The sequence below is a fragment of the Thamnophis elegans genome, chromosome 7 (genome assembly GCF_009769535.1).
Source record: "Thamnophis elegans isolate rThaEle1 chromosome 7, rThaEle1.pri, whole genome shotgun sequence".
In the NCBI taxonomy this organism is placed as follows: domain Eukaryota; kingdom Metazoa; phylum Chordata; class Lepidosauria; order Squamata; family Colubridae; genus Thamnophis; species Thamnophis elegans.
In genome coordinates, this window is record NC_045547.1 from 38,119,926 (window position 1) to 38,142,971 (window position 23,046).

General features: G+C 38.7%; 1 protein-coding gene and 1 pseudogene across 1 annotated transcript in view; one reads left to right on the plus strand and one right to left on the minus strand.

The window, feature by feature from the left end:
• The first annotated feature begins 8,614 nt into the window (after positions 1–8,614).
• Positions 8,615–23,046, plus strand: part of CEP83 (centrosomal protein 83) — a 28,591-nt gene continuing 14,159 nt past the window's right edge. Inside the window, 8 exon segments of the mRNA XM_032221998.1 lie at positions 8,615–8,698; positions 11,724–11,987; positions 12,742–12,782; positions 12,785–12,891; positions 13,763–13,855; positions 15,132–15,263; positions 17,980–18,231; positions 18,988–19,119. Of these exon segments, the coding sequence (XP_032077889.1) occupies positions 11,836–11,987; positions 12,742–12,782; positions 12,785–12,891; positions 13,763–13,855; positions 15,132–15,263; positions 17,980–18,231; positions 18,988–19,119 (909 nt within the window). The 5' untranslated portion in view covers positions 8,615–8,698; positions 11,724–11,835.
• Positions 16,931–17,657, minus strand: LOC116511802 (annotated as a pseudogene).

Genomic DNA, 23,046 nt, shown 5'->3' on the forward strand with positions numbered 1-23,046 from the left:
TTTAATTTATTACCCTATATTTCATGGATTAAATTGTAACCTCAGGCAGCCTTTTTCCTCATCATCTTTCCTTTGTAAGATAATGACAACTGGGCATCATTATAATGTTGAAAAATCTACTGAATCCCTTGCACGGAACTGACAGTTTGTCATTGTATATGTAACATATAACCACCATGTCATGTTTGTTTTGTGGGGCACTGCAAACATATAAACGTGCTACTCTTTATTGTGTTCTACAAATTTCATAGGGGATTAGAATTGCCTCAAGGACACACTGACTTTTATTTTTAAATAAAGTTTTAAATGTAAGTTGGTATTATTTATTTAAAATATCTACTGAACTATTCAATGTGAATACAAAATAGTTTGGTATATGTAAATATATTTAATGTAAACCTTTTAATTATTGGTGAATACTTATTCAGTCAGATGAAGATTAGAAACAGCAGTGAAACTGCTGCACATCCCCTTATAGGAAATACAAATTTACTTACCCTCCCCCTCCCCCAGATTAGAGGAGATGTAATCACTAGATCCAATTGATTTTTCCAGGATGGGAGGATGTTGGTATTTACAAATACTGTGTTGGCAAATGTAAAATGGGTCACAAAGCCTGAGATCTGTATCTTTATTGCAGTACATTGAATGAAGAGTTAGAGAGATATGCCAGATATTTACCTCCCATGAATAGATGAAAAGTAGGCCTGTTCCTCTATCCACAACTATTTGCACTTTGATTTATTTCAGTGTGGAAAAATGATACAAAGTAGTATAAATGAATATTGTACTTAGCATTAGGCTATTCCCTAATAAGTTATCTGCAAAGACCCTGGCATATTCAGAAAAGGATGTTCTTGGCATGTGGCCCAAGAACTAGCATTTAGTCAGAATACAATGCATTTTTGGGAACTTAAGTGTAGACCATCTGGAAGGTTGTTTGCAACAATAGACTGGTTGCAGTATTGTTCACTGCCTTAAATGCCTTAAAATATTTCCCTTGTGCTTCTATCTGACCTTCAAATTTCTAGCAAATAAACATATATAAGCATTGCCCATATTCCTTAGATATGGTTATTACTCATGAATCCTAAAAGAACTTCTTGATTTGTCCAGTAACTGATGCTAAAGCAAGATTATAATGATACATGGCTAATAAGTGATATGATGTTTAGCCAAGGGATGAGAACGCATACCTGAACAATGATGATGATGATGATGATGATAATGCATCAAGTAAATACATCAAGAGAGTAAAGAAGATCTTAAAATCCAAACTCAATGGAGGAAATACCATCAAAGCAATTAGCACCGGGGAGTTTCAGTCATTAGATACACAGGAATAATGACTGGATCAAGCAGAACTAAAAGCAATGGAAAGAAAGACAGAAAAATAATGACATGAATCATGCCCTTCATCCTCACAGTGACACTGACAAACTCTACTTACTAAGGTAAATAGTGGACGTGAATTGTTGCAAGTACATCAGATGGTTGAAGAAGAAGAAGAATAGCTTTGGAAGAATATCTGAAGGACAATGATGAAGATGCACTGACAGTTTACTGGAAGGAAGGTTACTGACTACTGGAGAGACCAAACTGGCCTATAAGAAAGACCAAATGAACAGAATGGAGGCATGGGAAGACAAAGCACTACATGGACAATACATTAAAGAAAAATAGCAGGGAAATCAGATAATAACAATGCCTGGCAATGGCTAAGACCAGGAAAGTTGAAGAAAGAGACTGAGGGACTAATTCTGGATGTAAGACCAAGCCTTGAGGACAAATACATACAAAGCCAGAATTGAGAAGACGGTAATAGACAGTAAGTACCGCCTATGCAAAGCTGAGGAAACAGTGGATCACCTGGCAAGCTGCTGCAAGATCGCACACACGGACTACAAGCAGTGGCATGACGAAGTAGCAACAATGGTTGAAAGGTCTGCAAGAAATATCATTTGCCTGCAAGCAAGAACTGATGGGATCATAAAATAGAGAAAGTCATAGAAAATTAAGAAGTTAAATTGATCTGGGACTTTAGAATTCAAATAGACAGGCACCTGCCACTTAACACCCCAGACTTAACAATTGTCGATAAGAAAGTCCAAAAAGGCTGGATAGTGGCAGTGCCTGGAGACAGTAGAATAGAAGATAAAGAATTGGAGCTGATAACAAAATACAAAGACCTACAAATAGAAATAGAATGACTGTGGCAAAGGCAAGCAAGGGTAGTACCAATAGTAATAGATGCCTTGTGTGCAATCCCCAAACAACTGGAGCACTACTTTGGCATTGACAAATCAGTCAATTGCACAAGGCGGTTTTACTGGGAACAGCTTCCATCCTGCGACGATATCTGTAACACTATCAAACATCTGCCTATCCAAGGTCCTTGGTAAGGACTCAATAGGTAGACAAAAATGCCAAATCTAGTCTGAACATCTGGCAGCCTGGGATGAATAATAATAATAATAACGACAACAACAACAACAACAACAATAATAATGAACAAGCTATCCGCACAAATGCCATTAAGGCCAAAATCAAAAATCCTCTGATGATGCCAAATGCAGACTTTGCAAAGAAGCTGATGAACTGTTGATCACATACTCAGCTGCTGTAAAAAATCATGCAGACTGATTATAAATTGCGGCACAATTCAGTAGCACAAATGATCCATTGGAATTTGTGCAAAAATTATAATATTAAAACAGCAATAAACTGGTGGGAACATCAGCCTGAAAAAGTCACCGAAAATCAGATGGTCAAGATCTTGTGGGATTTCTGTACACAAACGGACAAAATACTGGCGCATATACACCAGACATCACACTGGTTGAGAAAAATAAGGTCACAATCATAGACATCGCAATACCAGGTGATAGCAGGGTCGCCGAGAAGGAACATGAAAAAATCGCAAGATACCATGACTTAAAAATCGAAATTCAACGACTATGGCACAAACCAGCAGTGATAATTCCAGTGGTAATCGGCACACTGGTGCTATTCCAAAAGCACTGGAATTACATTTAAAACAGTTAAAAATTGACAAAATCACCATCAGTCAAATGCAAAAAGCCGCACTGCTTGGATCTGCACGCATATTACGAAAATACGTTACGACGTCCTAGGCCCCTGGTGGGGCCCGACTAGTAACCAATGCCAAATCCGGCAAAACAACTGGCCGCTGTGATACAATTGTATAATAATAATAATAATAATAATAATAAATAATAATAATAATAATGATAGGCATTGCATGGCCAATTTCTGGAAAAAATAAAGATAAGTGAACAGTGAAAAAACTTGGTTATGGTTAACAGCAGGTATATTAAAGAAAGGAACAGAGTCACTAATCCTGGCTGCGCAAGAACAGCTATCCGCACAAATGCCATTAAGGCCAAAATCGAAAAAAACCCTGAAGATGCTAAATGCAGAAGCTGATGAAACTGTTGATCACATACTCAGCTGCTGCTTGGATCTGCACCCATATTATGAAAATACGTTACGATGTCCTAGGCCCCTGGGTGGGGCCTGACTAGTAAGCAATGCCAAATCCGGCAAAACTACTGGCCGCTGTGATACAATTCTGTTGTTGCAATAATAATAATAATAATAATAATAATAATAATATATAATTTTATGTAGCAATATTAAGCAAAATGTATTTTTTTCAAAGCTAAAAGGCCACTGTCAAATTAAACAATTAGGATTCTCACTGAGAAGGGAGTTAATATGGGTGAGTTCCAGCAGTCGCTACTGCTGGTTTGCTCATGGCCGCAATAACATTGTTCTGTGCAGCAAAAAACTCATTTGAGGGCATGCAGGTTCCAGCGACCCAGGCCGCCAAACCACTACCGGTTTGCCCAAACCGGTCCGAACCAGTAGGAACCCACCACTGGCATATATTCTTACTCTAATCATGATGGTAGTCTAGGAAATTTATGAGGAATGACTTTCAGACCATTATTTGCTTAATTTTCATTTTTAACAGTATTTCATCCAACAAGCATAACAGTTTAAAATATTTCAGGTTACAGACTTTCTCGTCAAGAAATTGCATTGTGTAATGTCTAGAATTTATCATGAATGATAAATCAAATTAATCTTCAACCACAGCAAAGGCTAGACAATCAAAACTTTTTTGCAGCACTATTTTGATAGTGTGGGAAGTTATCATCCAGCCCTCTCCCAGAAAAATGAAATATCCTAGGAAATATTGAAAAGGCAATATATTTCTCTGGATGTGAAAAGAAAGAAACATGCTTTAAAAGACAGAATAGTTGCCTGTAGCTTCCTGCATCCACACTTTTGTCAATAGGCCATTGACAAAAGCCCACTAGCCCACTTTACATAATAAAGACTTCTCCACTGCAGCTGCAGGGGGAAGGGATATTACTCAACTCTCCACATGGCATCTGAGAACTCATCTATACCTGGATTCAAAAAGCCTAGAGAATAGCCCCCTGCATGGCACCATGGAGTCTGACAACCAATCAGAATACATTTCTTACACAGGAACAGGAAACAGAGTGATGGGACTAAACAGGGTACCGTATATACTCGAGTATAAGCCGAGTTTTTCAGCCCACTTTTTGGGCTGAAAAAAGCCGCCTCGGCTTATACTCGAGTCTACAACTGGATCCGGCAGTGCTGTTGCCTGTTGGAGGAGGAGGAGGCGAACCAGCCTGCCATCGCCGGCCACCGCTAGCCCCGCCGCTCTTCCCGACCCCTTCCAAGCCCACAGTCCAGCGGATGGAGCAGCGAAGCCCCGGGGCTTCGCTGCTGCTCCCCGCATTTTCTGCACGGGGATCCCTTGGAGAGGGGATTCCAGTTGCCGGGCAGAGAAGAGCTCTTCTGATGGGACAGGTGAGCTCCGAGTCGGGGCGGCTGCGGAGGCTTCTCCCGCGCCTCGGCTTTGAGGGCTCCATCTCCGCCTACTACCCGTTCCTTTTCGGGGGCAGCCGCCGAAGAGGTCGAGGAAGGAGAGGCGGGCGGGTCGTCAGCCCCCCGGCCGTGCTGCTGTTGCTGCTGTCCCCCTTTGCCCTGAGGGTGGTGAAGGAGATGCTCGCGTAGGCGGCGCAGAGCAGAGCCGGCCTCGGCGCTCACGCCCTCCAGGGGCTCTGCCGAGGAGCAGCACAAGTTGGGCTGAGAGGACGAGAAGACGCGGTCCAGCACGTGTTTCGACGCCTCAAGCCGCCCCACCTGGAACCGACGACGACGCCCCCTGCTAACAAGTCCGCCTTGGCCGGCTGCTCCGCAGCGCGACTCCGCGGAAGCGACGACGAGGTGTCCGCACTGCGGCGTTCGGCTCCCGCTTTGCTGCTGCCTTTGCCTTTGCCCCCCAGCTGCAGGCTCCTCCACAGGCGGCTCTGGAAAGACGACGCCGGCTCCCCTTCGCCGGCCTGCTGCTCCCTGTTGCTGGTGCCGCTCCGGGTTCCTCGGCTGCTGCCATTCTTTTCTCCCGCCTCCCTCCCTTCGCCTCCGCCGCCGCCTCCGCCTTTTCCACCAACCCCGCCGCCCGTTACCGCTGCAAGCGCGGAGGCAGGAAGAGCAGCAGCGCGCGACGGCGGCGGCGGGCGGCTTCAGCCCAGTCCGGCCGAAGGAAGAGGTTGCACTTGTTCGCTATCGCAGCAGGCGACCGCCTCAGGGGCTGGGCCTGGGCGGCTGGAGGGTCTCCCCGCTCTCGGTGCGTCGGAGGCCGCGGAAGAGAGGAGCGCGGCTCGGAGCATGGCAGGAAGCGCGGAGAGCTACCGAAGTTTCGACGCGCCTGACTTTTCCTGATTAGGAAGGAGGTCGGCTGTCTCCACCGGCCGCGCAGACTCGCTTTGTAGGGGAGGGGTGGGGCACAATAAAAAATGATTATCGGGTGGCGTTGTTAACACTCGTCCCCGTCCCCCCCAGCAAAAACAATAAGACCGGAGAAAGTAATATATTATAAGGCAATTTGCCAGAGTTAAACTTCATCGACGTGGAAGAACAATGCTTTATGATGTAAATTTGGACTTGTATGAATTTGCAAAAGTTTCTCTTGAGTTGTTTGCCCGCTTCAGAAGGCTAGAAGCAAGAAAATTAAAGGTAAATGCAGCGTGTCTCTCAATATCACTGATCAACCCAAGGGTGCTTTTTCAGGAGGCAACTGGACTTTATTGTTTTTTTCTTTGGAGACGTTTCGTTTCTCACCATTCAGCTCTGACAGGATAGTGGGGAAGTAGGATAGTGGCAGAGCTGAAGAAGCTTCTTGGATGAAACGTCTTCCCAAAAAAACCCAAGAAAGCCCAGTTGTTGCCTGAAAAAGCACCTTTAGGACAACCGTGACCTGGATGACTGACAATCTCTACAGACCCCCGGGGCTTCGCTGCTCCCTCCGCTGGACTGTGGGGCTTGGAAGGGGGTGGGAAGAGCGGCGGGGCTAGCGGTGGCCGGCGATGGCAGGCTGGTTCGCCTCCTCCTCCTCCAACAGCACTGCCGGATATCCGCCCAACGCTGCGGGGGCGCCAGCGGGAGCTTTGGCGGCTTCACCTCAGCCGTAGCGCTGGGCAGCAAATGTGCTGGTGCTGTGGAGGAGGAGGAGGCGGCGGCAGCAATAGCACCTGAGGACAGGACAAGAAGCAATGGAAACTTGTCAGAAGGAGACTCAAGCTGGAAATAACGAGAAATCTGACAGTAAGAACAATTAAAATCCTAGGAAAATGTCCTTCATGAAAAAATTACTTTTTCAGTTAACTCTGCCTGACATTAGTTGGGCAAACAGAAATATTAGTTGGCCAATTCTAAAAGGGAGCACCAGAAAGAACTTAAAATATTTTTTAAGAGAGCTGGGTTTTTTCATTTATATTATATGTATGAACAGAATTAACACAAATTGCAGATACCAATCAAACATAAAGAAAAAAAGGATGAAATAATGCTCATTTTTAAAAACTCAGTGAAAATAAAAACAATATACCAAGAAGGTGGCATACTGGTTGTGATTTGATCTCTTCGGGGGATCCCGGGGATCCCCTATACAAGTATTTAATATTGCAGACTTGCAGTATTATAAGTCATACTGATATTATAGAACACTTTAATTAAGCGGGTCCTTGAATAAACATAACTTTGAGTTTCAATAACACTGATTTTTTATTTTTTGAAATTTACCGTAGCTGCTGCATTTCCCACCCTAGGCTTATACTCGAGTCAATAACTTTTCCAGCTTTTGGGGTAAAATTAGGTGCCTCGGCTTATATTTGGGTCGGCTTATACTCGAGTATATACGGTATAAAAAGCCTAGCAAGCCCCTTCCTCAGCCCTTTTTTTCTCCTTCTCCACCAACATTGAAGCATTTGATCACCTTTTCTGTTCGGGGCTCAAGCCATGTGGCCCTGTCCAACAATAAACCATCTTCCCAAGCAGCCTCCATGTCTCCAGTGTCTTCTTCCCCACTTGGAGCTGAACCCAGAAGGACATTTCTTTCAACAATAGCTTTATAAAACATGTATTTTCCCCATTCCACATTTATATGACCACTTTATATTTTTGAATTGGTAGCATATATTTTTAACTCTCAGCAAATCATTTAAAGATTTCAAATTCATGCACAAAATATGCATAGAGGACCTAATATGCATCGGTAAGCAACCTAAACTATTTACATTTATTCTTAATAACTTGCTGAACTGTAATTTCCTCATTTAAAAAAGGACAGGAGATGCCTATTCTTCAGCCATCTATCATCCATGGCTGAAGAATAGGCATGTAGTCTTATGCATTCTCATCTGACTGCAGTTTCCACTAAACAGTGGGATTTTTACAGAATGCTTCGGTATCAGTTTGAGAAATTTTTAGTCTGAAAGAAAACTGTTAATCATGAAAATAACAAAATAAATGTTTATTGTTCAAGTTAAAGTTAAATATTGAGTCAATAGAATTTCTGCAATGCTTAGTGACTATAATGTGGATGACAAAGAAATAAAAGTAGTCATTTTGTTTTGTTGGTTTCAAGAAGGTAAGATTGTCACAGTGCTAGAGAAGTAGAGATTCATCCCAAATAGAAGAGCAATATCACATTTTCTGTAGACAAGATAATGATGAATTTCTATAATAAAAATCAGAATCCTAAAGGCAAATGACTTATGCAAGTTGAAAGAGAGGGAAAGAACTCCTTCAGATACTTCGAGTTATATATATTTAAAACTAGATAATTTTAGAGACAAATATTACGAGTAACTCGGACTGCAGTCAATTAAAGTTGGCAGCTTCCTTGAGGGCATTGATTAATAGGCAGAAACTCAGGACATGTGGTGACAGGTGGGAGGAGGGGAGTTATGCTTAGGAGATTGAGGAAAGTAGAAAGAGGAAGTGAATGGACACATTGATGGATGGGACTAAGCTATGTGTATTCCGAGAGACGGCTCGAGATAGCGAGCGTCCTTCACGCGCTCAATAGGAGTACCCTGCACACATGACCTAATCAAGGAAATTCACACCAGAACGAGGATTCCAAATGCCGTTTCTTTACCACCTCGGCGATAACATGATTGGCTCAACGCTAGAAAGGCAGTAACTAGCCCCGCCCCTTATCTTCCCGCGTCACCTCGCGCTTCGATTCCCATTCCAACGGGGCGATCCCTTTTCCGCGTTCCCGTGGTGCTTAGCGACGAAGACCTAAAAACCGATGAGGGGTCCGACCTGCAGTTTATAAAATGGAAAGGTAAAAAGTGCATACGGGTCCCGAGAGGTCTCAAATAAAAGCAAAGGGGCGGGGCAATAGTCCCGAGGCGCCATTTTTAAAACAGCCGAGCAGGCACCCGACGCCTGCTCTGAACTGGTAGGTGAGGGAAAGAGGGCGAAGAGGGGCCGGTAGGGTTAGGAATATTTCCCGAGCCATTTGGCGACAGACGGTTTTCTTCTTCAAATGTCACTTTACTGGAGAATTTCGTAATGTACAGGGTTGATTTTAAAGAACTCATTAACGCTTTGGCGTTAAGTCTGCGACAGCCTTTCCCGGCCTACTAAATACTCTCTTTCCTTGGCTGGAAACACTTGAATGTATAATGTTGATACTTCAGAAATGACGCTTATTTTTGCTGAGCGATGAAGGGGGGAAAATACTATCGGGTGTGGTCTTTTATCTGATAATTACTTGAATGGGGGGGGGGAGTTGATCGGTACCACTTAGGGAAATTTGATGTAAGGAATTTGAGGTGGGAATTACTGGGGTTTATATCTGAGCAGCTGCTTATGAGATTGTGCTGGATAAGATTTAATGTGACAGGATCTTCATCATTTGAAGTTTAGGACGAAAAAAGGCAGGAAACCTTGTAACACTCAGCTACTTACTTACTTTTGTATGTAAAACAAATTCTGCAAACATCTGCTGCTATCCTTGGTTAGGTTGATAGGAATAATAATATCATATAAAGAATAGATTTATACTGATAATTGTACCCAAAATATGTTATCTAAAATCACTCTCAATTTTCCTTGTTAAAGCCACCTTGATGCTGGTTTTGAAATTGCTGTTTTTTGAGTCCTGAAACAGAGGTTTTTGTACATTCATTACGACAAACCCTATAAAATGCTCAATTAGTGTTTGTATTCACTCTTTTATTCTCATGAATAAAACAAACAATTTCATCAGCATTAGAACTGGACAAGGAATAAAAAAACCACTTCTTAAAAGATCTATAACTTTCACCATAGCTTCTTGACATAAGCTTACTTTTATTGCAACAGTGATCTTCAGCTTCGCTGTTAGTATCACAAAAACTTTCTATTTTAAAATAATGGATTAAAAAGGCGGACTTCATTAACAGAGTAAGGCCATATTATTCTAGGCCTGCAACTGGGATTGGTAAATTGTTTTAAGAAATATAGATTTAGAAACTCAAATTTCACTTAGCACAAGCTCTCAAAGCCTACTTTGCAGAAGCTCCCAGGACAAGCTTGTTCGCTTTTTTAAAAAAAAATCCTCCCCCTAAATTGCAATCAAACCCTGAATTGGGTGCAACCCACAATTTGGGCACCTGTACTGTGATTTCTTTAGTGTATTCTTATTAAGGTAGTCATTTTTGGTAATCCATAATGCACAGTTTAGAATTGTATATAAATCTAATGAATTGTACTTTATTAAGTAATCCAGTTGAGTATGTTTCAGTATTTTGTATGAAAAGGAAGAGGTATTCAGAAGTGAAAGAAGGGGATAGGTATTCTCATCTACTTTTGGTTCTGGCTATAATATTGCTTAATTCAGTGAAGTTTCAATGTACAACCCCAACTGTAATGGAATGTGTCACAATGGAAAATAAATTACCCATATTTTAGACTAGAGAAATTTTATTTTTATTTCTAAGTATTTTTTAAAAATCCCACAAGATATCAGTAAAATCCAAATAATTTATTTTTCTTACTAAATCATATATTTAATAGTTAATATACAATTTTAAAAAGTTTACAAATAAACAAAACTAAATTTGATCATTATACCATAAGTAAAATGTTTAAATAGGTAACCCACTACATATTATTACTGTCTACAGTGGTACCTCAGTACTTGATGTTAATTGATTTCAGGAAACATCCTGAATACTAAAAATAATGAGTGCCAAAATAAACCAGGTGACTTACCACATCACCCTTTGTTTGGCTGGGAGAACTTTTTGATTAACCTTTTCCTATGTCAATGACCTTCCCAGCATGGCTGACTTCCTATCCGTCCTCTGTGGCTGCCCCCTTCTTCCTTTTGAATCACACCAAATACCAAAGAAACTACGAATACTGGGACAATATTTTCACTTCAAAATGTGTCGTCCCAAATTCAATGAGTTTTGAAGCACTCGAACATCGAAGTACCATTGTAGTTTTCATATATTTGGTATTTATATTTAGTAGTTAGATTAGTATCGGATCTTTTCCCAGGAACTCAAGTCAATATGCAAAGTATTCACTACAATTTTTCTCACATACGGTCTTGAGAAGTAGTTTTAGTTAAGAAAGAGTGACCAATTTAAAGTCATGCAGTAAGCTTCTCTACCTTAGTCTTATTCATTATGGAAGCTCTATTTTTAATGTCCATAATATTCAGTTGAAACTCAATATATTTCATACAATTTATAGGTAGCAGTGTTACACAATCCAGGGTAGAAAGGTATTCTAAGGACGAAAATATAAAATGTTTTACAATTTTAAAAAATCACTCCCCAAAAAGTTCTGTTCTATTTCAAAGTCTGAGATTTTATCTTTTAAAGATGTGTATTTCTTCCTTAAGATAATTTTAAATCCTGAAAGGGTATAATATGCCCTACTGTACTCTGTATACTCTGTTACTTTTAGGTTTAGCACTCATATCAATAGGATATTTTAGCAAGAATATAAGTAAGGGATTCAGATGTTATAATAGCGGAGTTTATAGTTAAACCAGATACATTCTCATCGAAGGACATGGTCAACTTGATTGGCTTTCATACAAAGTTCACAGTATCCCTCAGGAATAGCTCTTTTACACCCATAGGGACAGCCAATACTCTTGAAAAAATAAGTTCAGATATTGGTGAATTGCATATATTGTTCACAATTTAGCATATTTGGTTTACTTTGAATTGAATTGTAATACATGAATATAGATTCTTTATGAATGTCTCTTGTTTGGTGGTAAATGAAGTTTTGCAACATGTATTTAAGAAAGTTTTTTTATCATGATGTACTAACTATTAATTGGGTGCTTTTTGTTTGTACAGATAATTTGATCTCTGGGGATGTCCTTATGAGAGAAAGCAGTCTCTATGACGGTGATAGTCCTGCACTGACAGCATTTTTACCTGATTGTCATCTCATTAGTATTCAGTCAAAATGGATGCTTTGCCAAATATCCTCTCTCCAGTGGGAGGGAGTGGTGATCTTGTCAGTTCACAAGTAGAAGTGCAAAAACTGCTAATTGATGAAAGGAAGCGGTGTGAACATCATAAAACAAATTATCAAACGTTAAAAGCACAACATACTAGGTATCACATTTATTTTAATAAAAATGCATTGATTGCAATAGATTGAATATATCAAAGGTATTCTTTCATGAACGTTTTATAGTAATGTGAAAGTTGAATTTATATGATAAGCTATAACACAAGAACAGTTTGCCCACAGAACAAGTGGCTGCAAGAAGCAATTCTAATACTATTAACTTGTATAAAATAGATATTAGTTTCTTGGTCTTGAGTTTGCTTTGGAGAAAAGTACTTTTACTAATTTAAGCCTTATTAAAATGTTTTAGCTTTAAAGATATTTTAGTTGTCATAGTCTATTAACTTCATAATATTTGAAACAGTTATGCCTCATTTTATTATATTTCTCTTCTTTGTTATTTTTGCTGAAAGTTATGGATGATTAGTCTTTTTCAAACCTTTGGTAAAAGTCTTCTCTTTATGCACATTACAAAGCATAAAACAGCTACTTGGCTGCCTTTATGATCCCCTAAAATTTTCTGGGTGTATGTGAAGGACATTTCTGAGGTAACTGGTGAAGCAAAATGAGTACTTCTTAGCTTTGCCAGTTGTCCTTGATAAAATATCCTGTGTGTGTGTGTGTGTGTGTGTGTGTGAGAGAGAGAGAGAGAGAGAGAGAGAATGCATGTACAGAAGTCCCTGAAAGGCTAAAAAGTAGCAACACCAAGGAGGTATTTGTTGCTAAAAAGTAGCAACAGGTACCTCCTTCATGCACATATTTGTTTCATGATTTAAAATTTTATGGTTCTTTTTGCAGGCTACTTGATGAATATACCAAATCACAAAGTGAGTTAAAACAACTGTTCATGAAAAGCAAACTGTCCATGAGAAATTTCAGTTGCTACTTGCTGAACTTAGAGGAGAATTATTAGATAAAACTAGAGAAGCAGAGGAATTAAAATTACAGGTAAGACATATTTCCAAGTTTTGAAAATGTTAAATTTCTGGTACATTGTTCTATAGGCATGATAATTTATAGTTAGCAAGTTTTATCAGTGACTATTTTGTTAAATAGACTTGTATGTCAAGAATTGCTATGGCTAATCAGGCGGAAGGTTACTTTTTTCAATTAAGTATAAGATTTTCATATTATTTTTCGCCATTTCAAACCATTTGCCAGTATTAAGAAAGACTGCTGCTGCAGTAGAATCTTTAGACTTTCTTTGGATTAATAGAAGTAGTTTCATTTTTTTAAAGAATTAAAGTATTTTACTATTGCAGCGTGTCATAAAGAAATACCGTAGGTATTTTTCAGCCAATATGGGGAACAAACGAAGGGCCTAGAGCAGGGGTTGTTAGAGTTTGCAGCGATGATTATTCTTTCTGTTTCATTTTATCCTCATGAAGTTATGCAAAATGCAAGATAGTTGCTGGACTTGCATATCATGTAAAGTCATTTTATGGGTTTTTGGTGTTATATTTTACTAAATGAGTTGGGCAAATTTAGCACTATAATTTCCTTGCCCCAAGGATTCCTTCCCTCTAACCCCAGTTCTGTTCTCAGGGCCACTGCTGTTAACCTCGACTGGGTTCTGTAGTGTACTTACTTGCTTCTTCCCATTCCTGCAATCTGTGTGGTCGCTCTACTCACATCATCAAGTAATGGCTAATGCCCTATGACTCCCTTCAAATTTGCTTGTCCCCTAGATCTTCCTCACAAAACGTTGGGAGATAAAATGAAACAGAGACCCGCTGAAAGTCATCCAGTCATCTAGTAAATACTTCAGTATCCCTGCAGTTTAGTTATTTGCATTATAGCTACTTTTACCATCCTGTAGGTAATAACTCCCCAGAAGCTCGAATTGCTGAAAGCACAAATACATCACGAATTAGAAACACCTACGAGAGAACGCTTTCGCAAGCTGGATGAAGTAAGTAAAATGGAAAGAATTTTATTATAACAGCAGTTTGTTAAATATTTACTGAAAATATGAAAGCAAGATTATTTGGCAGATTTATTCTATTGATGAGAAGTTTTTTTGATAGATAACTCAGACATTCCCTAATCAAATGCTGCCTAAGTTGTATGGCTAATTTGAAATTATATGAATTGTGTAATTTTAAGGTTTTTTTCAATATTAGTTGTTTCCCAAGTTTCCTAAATGCTTCATGTTTTTCTTCAAAATCCCCTTAAATATATTGCATCCTCTATAAACTGAGGTCTAATGCAAACATTAAAAATCTTATGATTTTAGGTTTGTTTAATACAGTAACACCTGTATAACTATAATATTATTACAGACTAGTTGGATAATGAAAATAGGTTGAAATCTACAATGGACTAAACCATCTACAAGAAATGGCATAGAATGTCTCACAATGGTTATCTAGCATGGCTCTATTTTATGGCAATATAACTTAGCTATGATTATACAGGTAGTCCTTGATTTATAAATGCAATTGAACCTGTAATTGCAGTTGTAAAGTGTTGTGGTTGCAAGTCAAGGGATCACATAACTGGACCATATTTGATATTTTAAACCACAATTAAGACTGATAATATTTATTTTATTATTTCTTAATGACTTAAGCAATTTAAGCATTAGAATTTTAATTATTTTTAATCAACACTATAAATACCACTATTTTAATAATAAAACTTATCTTTTATATCAATGAAACAAATATTTAATGTTTTAAAAATCCACTATAAGTCCTGCTCCTTTCCAGTGTAGCATGTTTGACATTTTATTTACATCATTTATCTAGTTGCCCATTTCACACACATAATTTTGGGCAGTTTACAAGATTGAAAACAAGCAAGCTCTCCCAAACATAACATAACATGGAGAACTTGAAATAGTTTGCTATTAAAAGTAGATGAAACTCTTTCCAGGAGGTTGATACCGGGGGTTGATTAATTGGGCTCCATAAAGAAACTACAACATCGTAACCTGAGATGATTTTAATGTTTCTGGGAAGTACAATAAAGCACAAGCACCTTTCCTTACAACTAAATTAGGCATTTAGTAAGCTGTTAATATAAAAATACTTCATGTGGTACTTCAGTAAGAACACTAAAATAATAAAACCTTACAATTCTAATTCCATTTATGCTACATATAATTTGTCCATTGAGCAGGCCAATTTTTTTCTATTTTTGTTTGCTTTGCTCCAGTTGAATCACACATGCTGTTTTTAATTTAGGAAGTAGAAAAATATAGAACAGAATATAACAAACTTCGTTATGAACATACTTTCCTCAAATCAGAATTTGAACATCAGAGAGAACAGCATGCCCGTGTATTGGAAGAAAATAAAATAAGATATGAAGCTGAGGTAAGTCCTAATATAAAATTATATCAGTAAAATCATATTTTAGATTTTTTTAAAAGAGATTGATCAGCATATGCAGCTTACAGTATGATTCCGTGTTTGTTGATAACTTCATTTTTGTTTTTATTGAATTAATCCCAAAAAGGTTTGCTTAGGATTTTAATTTTAAATTGTGATTATGCTTTGAGATGTGTAAGTGGATTGCTTTGTTTTTCTTCTTTTCATTTGTGAAATGAAAGTAATAGTTTGTATACTGAACATAATTTTCAGTTTATGGTCCATTTCAGAAAAAAACCATTTCTGCTCAGATTGAAACAGGGTGTCTGCTTTATCCAAGACAAGATTTATCCCTCTGACTAGATGCAGGGAACACAAATGGCTCGTCTTTTCCCCTTATGAAATGGAATCACCTTTGAAAGAATGTGAGGAAACTGAAAAATTGAAGACTGCCCAAGTGTTAGTTATTTAAGTTGAAAGAGTCAAAAGTGATAAAGAGATTTTTACAAATGTTTATTTAAAGTGTGTGTGGGAAAAGGTACTGCAATGCCCAACAAACATTGGAATTACTAGTAGAATTACTAGTAATGTGCAGGGTACTACTATTACTGCTGCTTCTGTGATGGGAAGAGCGCTATAAATTGGCATGGTGAATGATTTTCTGATTATAAAATTGATAAAGTAAGCTATTTGTCTCTATCATCTTCCTAATCCTGGTGTTTTATTAAAAATGAGCAAAAAGGAATATTTTTTTTACAATCAAATGATTATCAGTTTGAGCGATTTCCCCTTTATAGAAGCACAGTACAGTAAAGTACAGAATCATTCATAAAATATTTCTAATTTTGGCTGTGTTATAGCGATCCTCTTAAAACATCAGTGTCCTGCTGGATCAGACTCTTGGCCCATGTACTCCAGCAGTCTGTTTTTACAGTAGCAAATGAACTATACAAAGAAGTCCATTAGTCTCCAACAAGAAGCAGTAATCATCCCCTTGACTTCCATGAATTGATCCAAACTTTTTTGAAGTTAGCCATATAGATAGATAATCAGCTTGGAATAGAGGTTACAGCATCAGACTAGAAACTGGGAGACTAGGAGTTCTAGCTCTGCCTTAGACACAAAGCCAGCTGGATGACTTGGGCCAATCTCTGAGCCCTAACAAGCTGCTTCAGAAATCTTGCCAAAAAAAACCCTGTCTAGGCAGGAGTCAACAGTGATTCAATAGCACACACAGAGACATAAACCGGTTGCACCTTCTTGGTACCAAATCCCAAAGTTTAATTATGCCTTGAGTAAAAAAAAAAAAAAAAAGTCCTGATTCTTCCAGGACTCAATGCAGAACAATTTAGTGTCATCAGCAAACTTGGCTATTCCCCTAATGTTTGATTATATATCCTTTAAAAATTTGGGGGAAATGTTAGAAACGTTTTTAAAAGCACCAGTCCTAGGCCTTTTCTGTCTCTGTGGATACAGATTAAGTCTAAATTTGCCTGCTCGAATTCGTTTTTCAGATTTTGTCTGAATTTGATATATAGATCTGTTTTAACAGATGTGCTCATACTTTAGAAGTATTATCCCAAACATGACAAGGAGATATTTCTTTTTTTTTCTTTTAAAAATCTTATTAACAGTTTTTTTTAGAACTTCCAAGGTTATATATAAAAAACCTCTTATGCTGTGGGCAGAGACTGGGGCATTGACCGCTGATCCAGCTTGGTGCCCTTCTGCTCCGAGATAGGGGTGATGGGCAAGATCTCTTCATTGGGCTCCATAATGCTGACGTGATCCGGCAGGGGCTTCTTGGGCCCAAACTTCCCACTGGGATCCCAGGGCAACATGATCTTCACCTTAATACCCAGCACATCCTGCCTGAGGAGGACGTGGTGCACGGCAGTGTCCACGTAGTAATTGATGGGGTCCCCACTGTGGATCATCAACCTGTCCACAAACTTCATGGGTGCACTGGCCCTGGAGTTTATCGGAAACCACCATTTCACAACCCTTGGCTCTGCTTTCCATGATGAAACGGAGGAAGCTGTAACACACCCTACACACAGAAAGGTCCTCCAGAAGCTTGTACCGCAGGGATTCGGCTTGGGCGATGGTGCACAGTCCTCAGGTGGCCACCATCTCGGCATAGAGCTCCACAATGGCCTCCGGGAAGCCAAATTGCTTCTGAACCATGGCTGTCAGCTCGCAAATCCGGTGTCCTTTCTCTCCCAGAACGTTCTGAGTTCTGGTAGCAAGGATGATGATTTTGATCCTGGTTAGGGTGACGCAGACCTCCATCCTGGAGTAGCCCTCTTCAGTCAACTCCCAAGTCAAAAACTCATTCAGTTCGGCTTTGAAGATGCCATCAGCCACCAACTTTCACTTCTTGGAGATCTGTGCCGCCATCTTGAGCCATGCCGCTGTGGCGAAAAAGAGTGACAAGGAGATATTTCTTGTCCTCCTGCTTTTGCCATTTTCTCTATGCTTTATACTTTGAGTGCCCCCGTCTTCCCGCCGTTCCCTGATGCTAGTTGTTTATCAACCACATTTTCTCTTTGATAGCTATTTTAATAAAGTATGATGAGGTCTGGTCAAAACATAAATCTCATGTGTGATGGATTCTTGTATTTTCATTTTCCAATATATTGTAAGCTTTGATATTGCTCCATATGTGACTACCCTGAGGATAGTGTTGGAATGTTACTGTTTTCTGTTCAAATTTTAATAGGTAACAAGGCTGGATAAAGATAAAGAAGAATTGCATAATCAGCTGCTTAGTATTGATCCTACAAGAGATAACAAGCGTGTTGAAGCACTGTTAAGAGAAAACGCCCAACTATTGCAGAAATTGAAGGGATTAGAAGCAGAAGTAACAGAACTAAGAGCACAGAGAGAAAATTCTGGCATGCAAGCAGAAAATGTGCAAAGAATACAGTTGCGACAGTTAGCTGAAATGCAAGCTACAATGAGAACTTTGGAGGTAAAAAACCTGATCTGAATTGCTTCTGTATAGGCATTATAAAAATGCACGCTATGTGTATGAATTTCAGGAATTTGGTCAATGATCTAAATGCACATCAGACTATCAGTGAATATTAATGATCAGCTTTTTTAAAAATAGCAAACAAAATAGAATAGAAACAATAGAAACAAAATTGTACAGTACTGTAAAATGTATAAATTGTTTCTTTTACACTGGTGAGATATTACAGTATGTGACTAAGTTTTCATTGTTGCATTCTGAGAAGAGGCTTCTTGGTATCTGAAAACTAGAACTAGATTCTGTAACAGCTTTATTCCATATAGTATCACATTTGTTAACTCTCAAGACTTTTTTCCACTAAGTATTGAAAATGGACTGCGATTATAAGTTTTTGTGCCATTTTTGCATAACTTGGCATTTTTGGTATTATTGTATTATTGTTATCCTTGGGATAATGACATTGGGTCACGTTCCTTCTTTTCTGAATGGTGCATTTGAATGTCATTTTAATGTGTGTTGTGTAGACATAACATAAATGGCAATAAAGGTTATCTTATCTTAATCATATTTTTGGAAATTTCTTAACCCCAAGTTAAACATTTTACACCTATATAGCTATGTCCTAGAGAATATAAAGATAATTTAATTTACATCAGTAGAAATGCTTCAGTGTAAACAAGTTTCAGAATATAATTCAAATAATTTCTCCCAACAAATTCAATTTATTAATACAATTTTCCCCCTAATTTTAAGGCAGAAAAACAATCTGGTAGGTTGCAGCTTGAACGCATTGAAAAAGAATTGCAGATAAGTGGTGAACAAAATACAGACTTAATAGGCAAGCTTCACAAAGCTGAACGAGAGATTGATGCCTTGAATACTAAAGTAAGTATTTTATGTAGTTTAGCATGTATGTTTAGGTATATTGAAGAAGATCTGTCTAATTGGACCATATTTAATAGCTGTTGTTATGAACCAATGAAGCTGCCTTATGTCAAATCAGAACATTGGTTGATCCCAGTGTTATATCCAAGATTTAGTTCTTATTTGAAGTAATTATACTGATTCTGACTTAATCATTTCTGGCAACAAATCAAAACTCAAATGATAAAATATTCTTTAATTTGACAACTTTCCATTCACCTGGAAATGTAGATGTCCTGAAGAATTTGAGTTTAGCTTTTATTTTGACATATTCACTTTCTATTTGGAAGATATGGAAAACATATAATAACATAATAACATGTGAATCTTAATTGTCAATATCGTAGAGTGTTAGATCTGTTAGATTCCCATCTCTAAAAATCTGGAAGACCACCAGGTGGCAGCAAAGATACATACAGCAGTAATTCTTGCAGCCCTGACCCAAAAATAGTTCCACACCTAATTTTTGAGAGCTTGAACCAAAAATACTAAGGACTGAGATTGGTATCTTATGTGGGAGTGTTGTTTTCTCCTTGGTAGTTACTTGATTGAGGTATTATTTATTGCTTGATAGTTTGTCAGATATTAATCTCTGTTTATCTAGCTTTCAGAAGGTGTTCTGGTGATGTACCCTCTATGATGAACTATTTTGTAGCAGTTACTGATATCAAATAAATACAGTTTTATTAACAATTAGAAGTTACCAATTAGATAATGTAAAATTGATCTGCAAAGATATAAAATCTTTTATTTTTAGTGGAAGGGCCTTTAATGATAATTAAGAGTTTTTGAAGAGGTTTACCAAATCTTTATAATATATAATAATGTTCTGTATTCATAATCTAGCTGCCATTTTATATGAAAAAAGTGATAATCAAATAAATATGCTTAATTTTTGAACTTCCACACAATAGCGGATTATGGAGTACATTTAACATTGCAGATGGGTTTTAAGAGCTTTCCTCTTACTACTTAATTGTCACCAACATGTACATAATTATTGTACAGAAAAGCTTAAAGTATAGAATGTCTCAGTTCAGACTGTAATTGTCTTTTGTATTTAAATTTTCTATTGAAAGCTAGTTTTGTATTATTTTTTAATGAGGCAGGAAGATAAATACATTTAGCTTTTACTAAATTGTGGTTGAATTGTGAATGAGCAAGTTATAATTTCTTTTCTAAAGATAAACTATATTCAGTGCCTTCAGAGTAACATAAGAAAATGGAAGAGGGCAACAATATCAATGAAGAACATCACTGCGCATGATTTAACTGTAGTTAAGATGAGCACTTTTCTGACATGAAGATACATGTAATTGAGTTGACAGATTGCAATTATAAGCACAAAGAAAGAGCAAATTGGCTATGTCAGAAACTGCTTACTGATGTTCACGGAATGCTCTGGAACAGAGATGGCTAAACTTTTTTGGCTTGCGTGCCAAAAGGAGGGGGGGGCGCAGGGGGATTGTGCGCAGGCATGCCACATCCATAATGCTATGTGCACGACCACAGCGTGCATGCGGCCATGACCAGCGCTCACACCCCCCCCATTTTTGGCATGCTTTTTGTGACTTCCCTGAAACCTCCAGAATGCGAAAACCCGGCCCCATGGGTAAACCGGAAGTTTAATAATGGACTTCTGGTTTGCTCGTAGGACCGGTTTTAACTCTTCGGGGCCTTCAGAGGCCTTCAGGAGGTTTCCCTTGTGAAAAATGGCCTCAAAAGAAGGCTGAAGTCAGCTGGCCAGCGCACGCATGCGCGCTGGCCAGCTGACAGGGCAAGCCTTGCGTGCCCTGACAAATGGCTCCAAGTGCCACCTGTGTCATGCGTGCCATAGGTTCACCATCACAGCTCTAGAACGTTTTGCTTTCTGAAATAGTCGTGATCTTTGGGCTTCACAACCAACTTGCATTTACAAAAGTTGCAGTATCCCATATCACATGATTGAGATTAATGACCTTTCCTGCCTGTTTAGCACAAGCAAAATCAATGGAGAGGCTGGCAAGGAAAGTTACAAAATACTCACATAAGTCTCTCACATGCAAAGTCTCTCTACCCAGCCTCTCTGCATTTGTGTCTTGCTGGCCTTCCCTCACCCATCAGCAGCCATCTGAAGTCTCCTCACCCCATACATCCCCCACTACTCCCACGCTCATCTGCACTCCCTTTCACCTGGTGGTAGCCATCCCAAACTGTGCCTTGCTGACACCTACTCTGCCATTTCTGCACCCTCTTCCACTAGAAACTACTCCATTTCCTGCCACTCTTACATCCTTTTGTGCACTCCCCCATTTTGCAGGAGCCATTTATCTGCCTACTGGCCTGCCTGTTAGCCGCCTGGGATTTCAACTTCTTGATGGCTTCCCCACTATCTTTGATTGTTAGTTTTGTTTAATGAAAGTTGTGATAAGATGGAGGAGGGAGGTAGTAAGGAATAAACAAATGTAGTAGTGATGGGCAGAAGATAAAATACTAGAATTAAGGCAGACTACTTTAGGAGGAAGAGAATATGAAAGTCTAGAGGAAAGGAGAAGTTTTAGGAAAAAGAGGAAATGAAAATTAACACCCAGACTGGGTTAACACTACCGTGTTTTCTCGAAAATAAGACTTGGCTTTATTTTTGGGGAGGTCTTATTAATTTTGAGGTACAGGAGGCAGCGAGTGTGGTCACCTCATGGCTGCTGCTGTGTTGCAATATTTTCAGGAGGGCTTATTTTAGCACATGCGCTCAAAAGCCTGATTGGGCTTATTATCTAGGGAGGTCTTATTTTGGGGAAAATAGTGTAGGATTAATATCAATTAAGCAATAAACAATACCCCAATCAAGGAATTACTACCTCAGATAAACAATCAAATAGTGAACAACAGCCTAATCAAGGAACTACAAAGAAGATAACAACATTTCCACCAACACCAACAGAGCAAGCCACTGTATATAAACAGAGCAAATCCCACTCCATTCTAGCACTGAAGATGTTACCTACTTGGGTGATGAAAGATCTGCAAGAAAACAACCAAGCTGAGAGAGTATCAAGAATTCCACAGTTATAAAAGCTGTGGCTTATTTATGGGGTCCTTGGTGCTCTCTCAGCTTGGTTGTTTTCTTGCAGACGTTTCATTCATCATCACAATATAAACTATATATAAATCACATTTATAAAAGATGCCAAACTCATTCAGGATAGCATACATATTAAAAGCTAAACTCTACGATAAAATTGATGATGGTAGTCAGTAAACCAGTCAAACTAGATATTAATAGGATTTTACTCTGGGGCACATTTTTAATTTAATCCAGGTCTTCAAGACCCATTTAAAGGATGGCAAAGTTAGAATAGCTTAAATCTCAGAGAGATACATATTCCAGAGAGCAGGCACTGCAACCAAGATGGCACATCTATTTCCCATTAGAAGTCACTATTTTAAAAAAGGAACCTGGAGCACACACCCACTCTGTCAGCTCTAACCATATGGGCAGAAACAAAAGAAGAGATTTGTATTAGTGCATAAGCATCAATCCCAAGGAAGATGGGGAGGCATGAGGCTCATCCATTGGGAGAAACTCACATATAATCAGGGGGTCTCTTTCTAAAAGTGATTAGGTGGGGTTTTTTATGTGTGTAATTAAGCCTAAGGGATATGCTGAGAATAGTGGTATTAAATTGGGAAGGAAGGAAGGATGTACATGCCTGAAAGTCCCAGCATGTTGCTCCATAAGCATGACTCCTTTTTAAAATTTGTTTATATTTCCTGCAAAGGTATGAAAAAGCTTGTAAGGACTTTTTAGTCACCTATCCTTTGTAATATACATACAGATGGTCCTTGGGTTAAAAACAATTGTTTAGTGACCATTCAAAGTTATGGCAACACTTAATAAATGCTATTTAC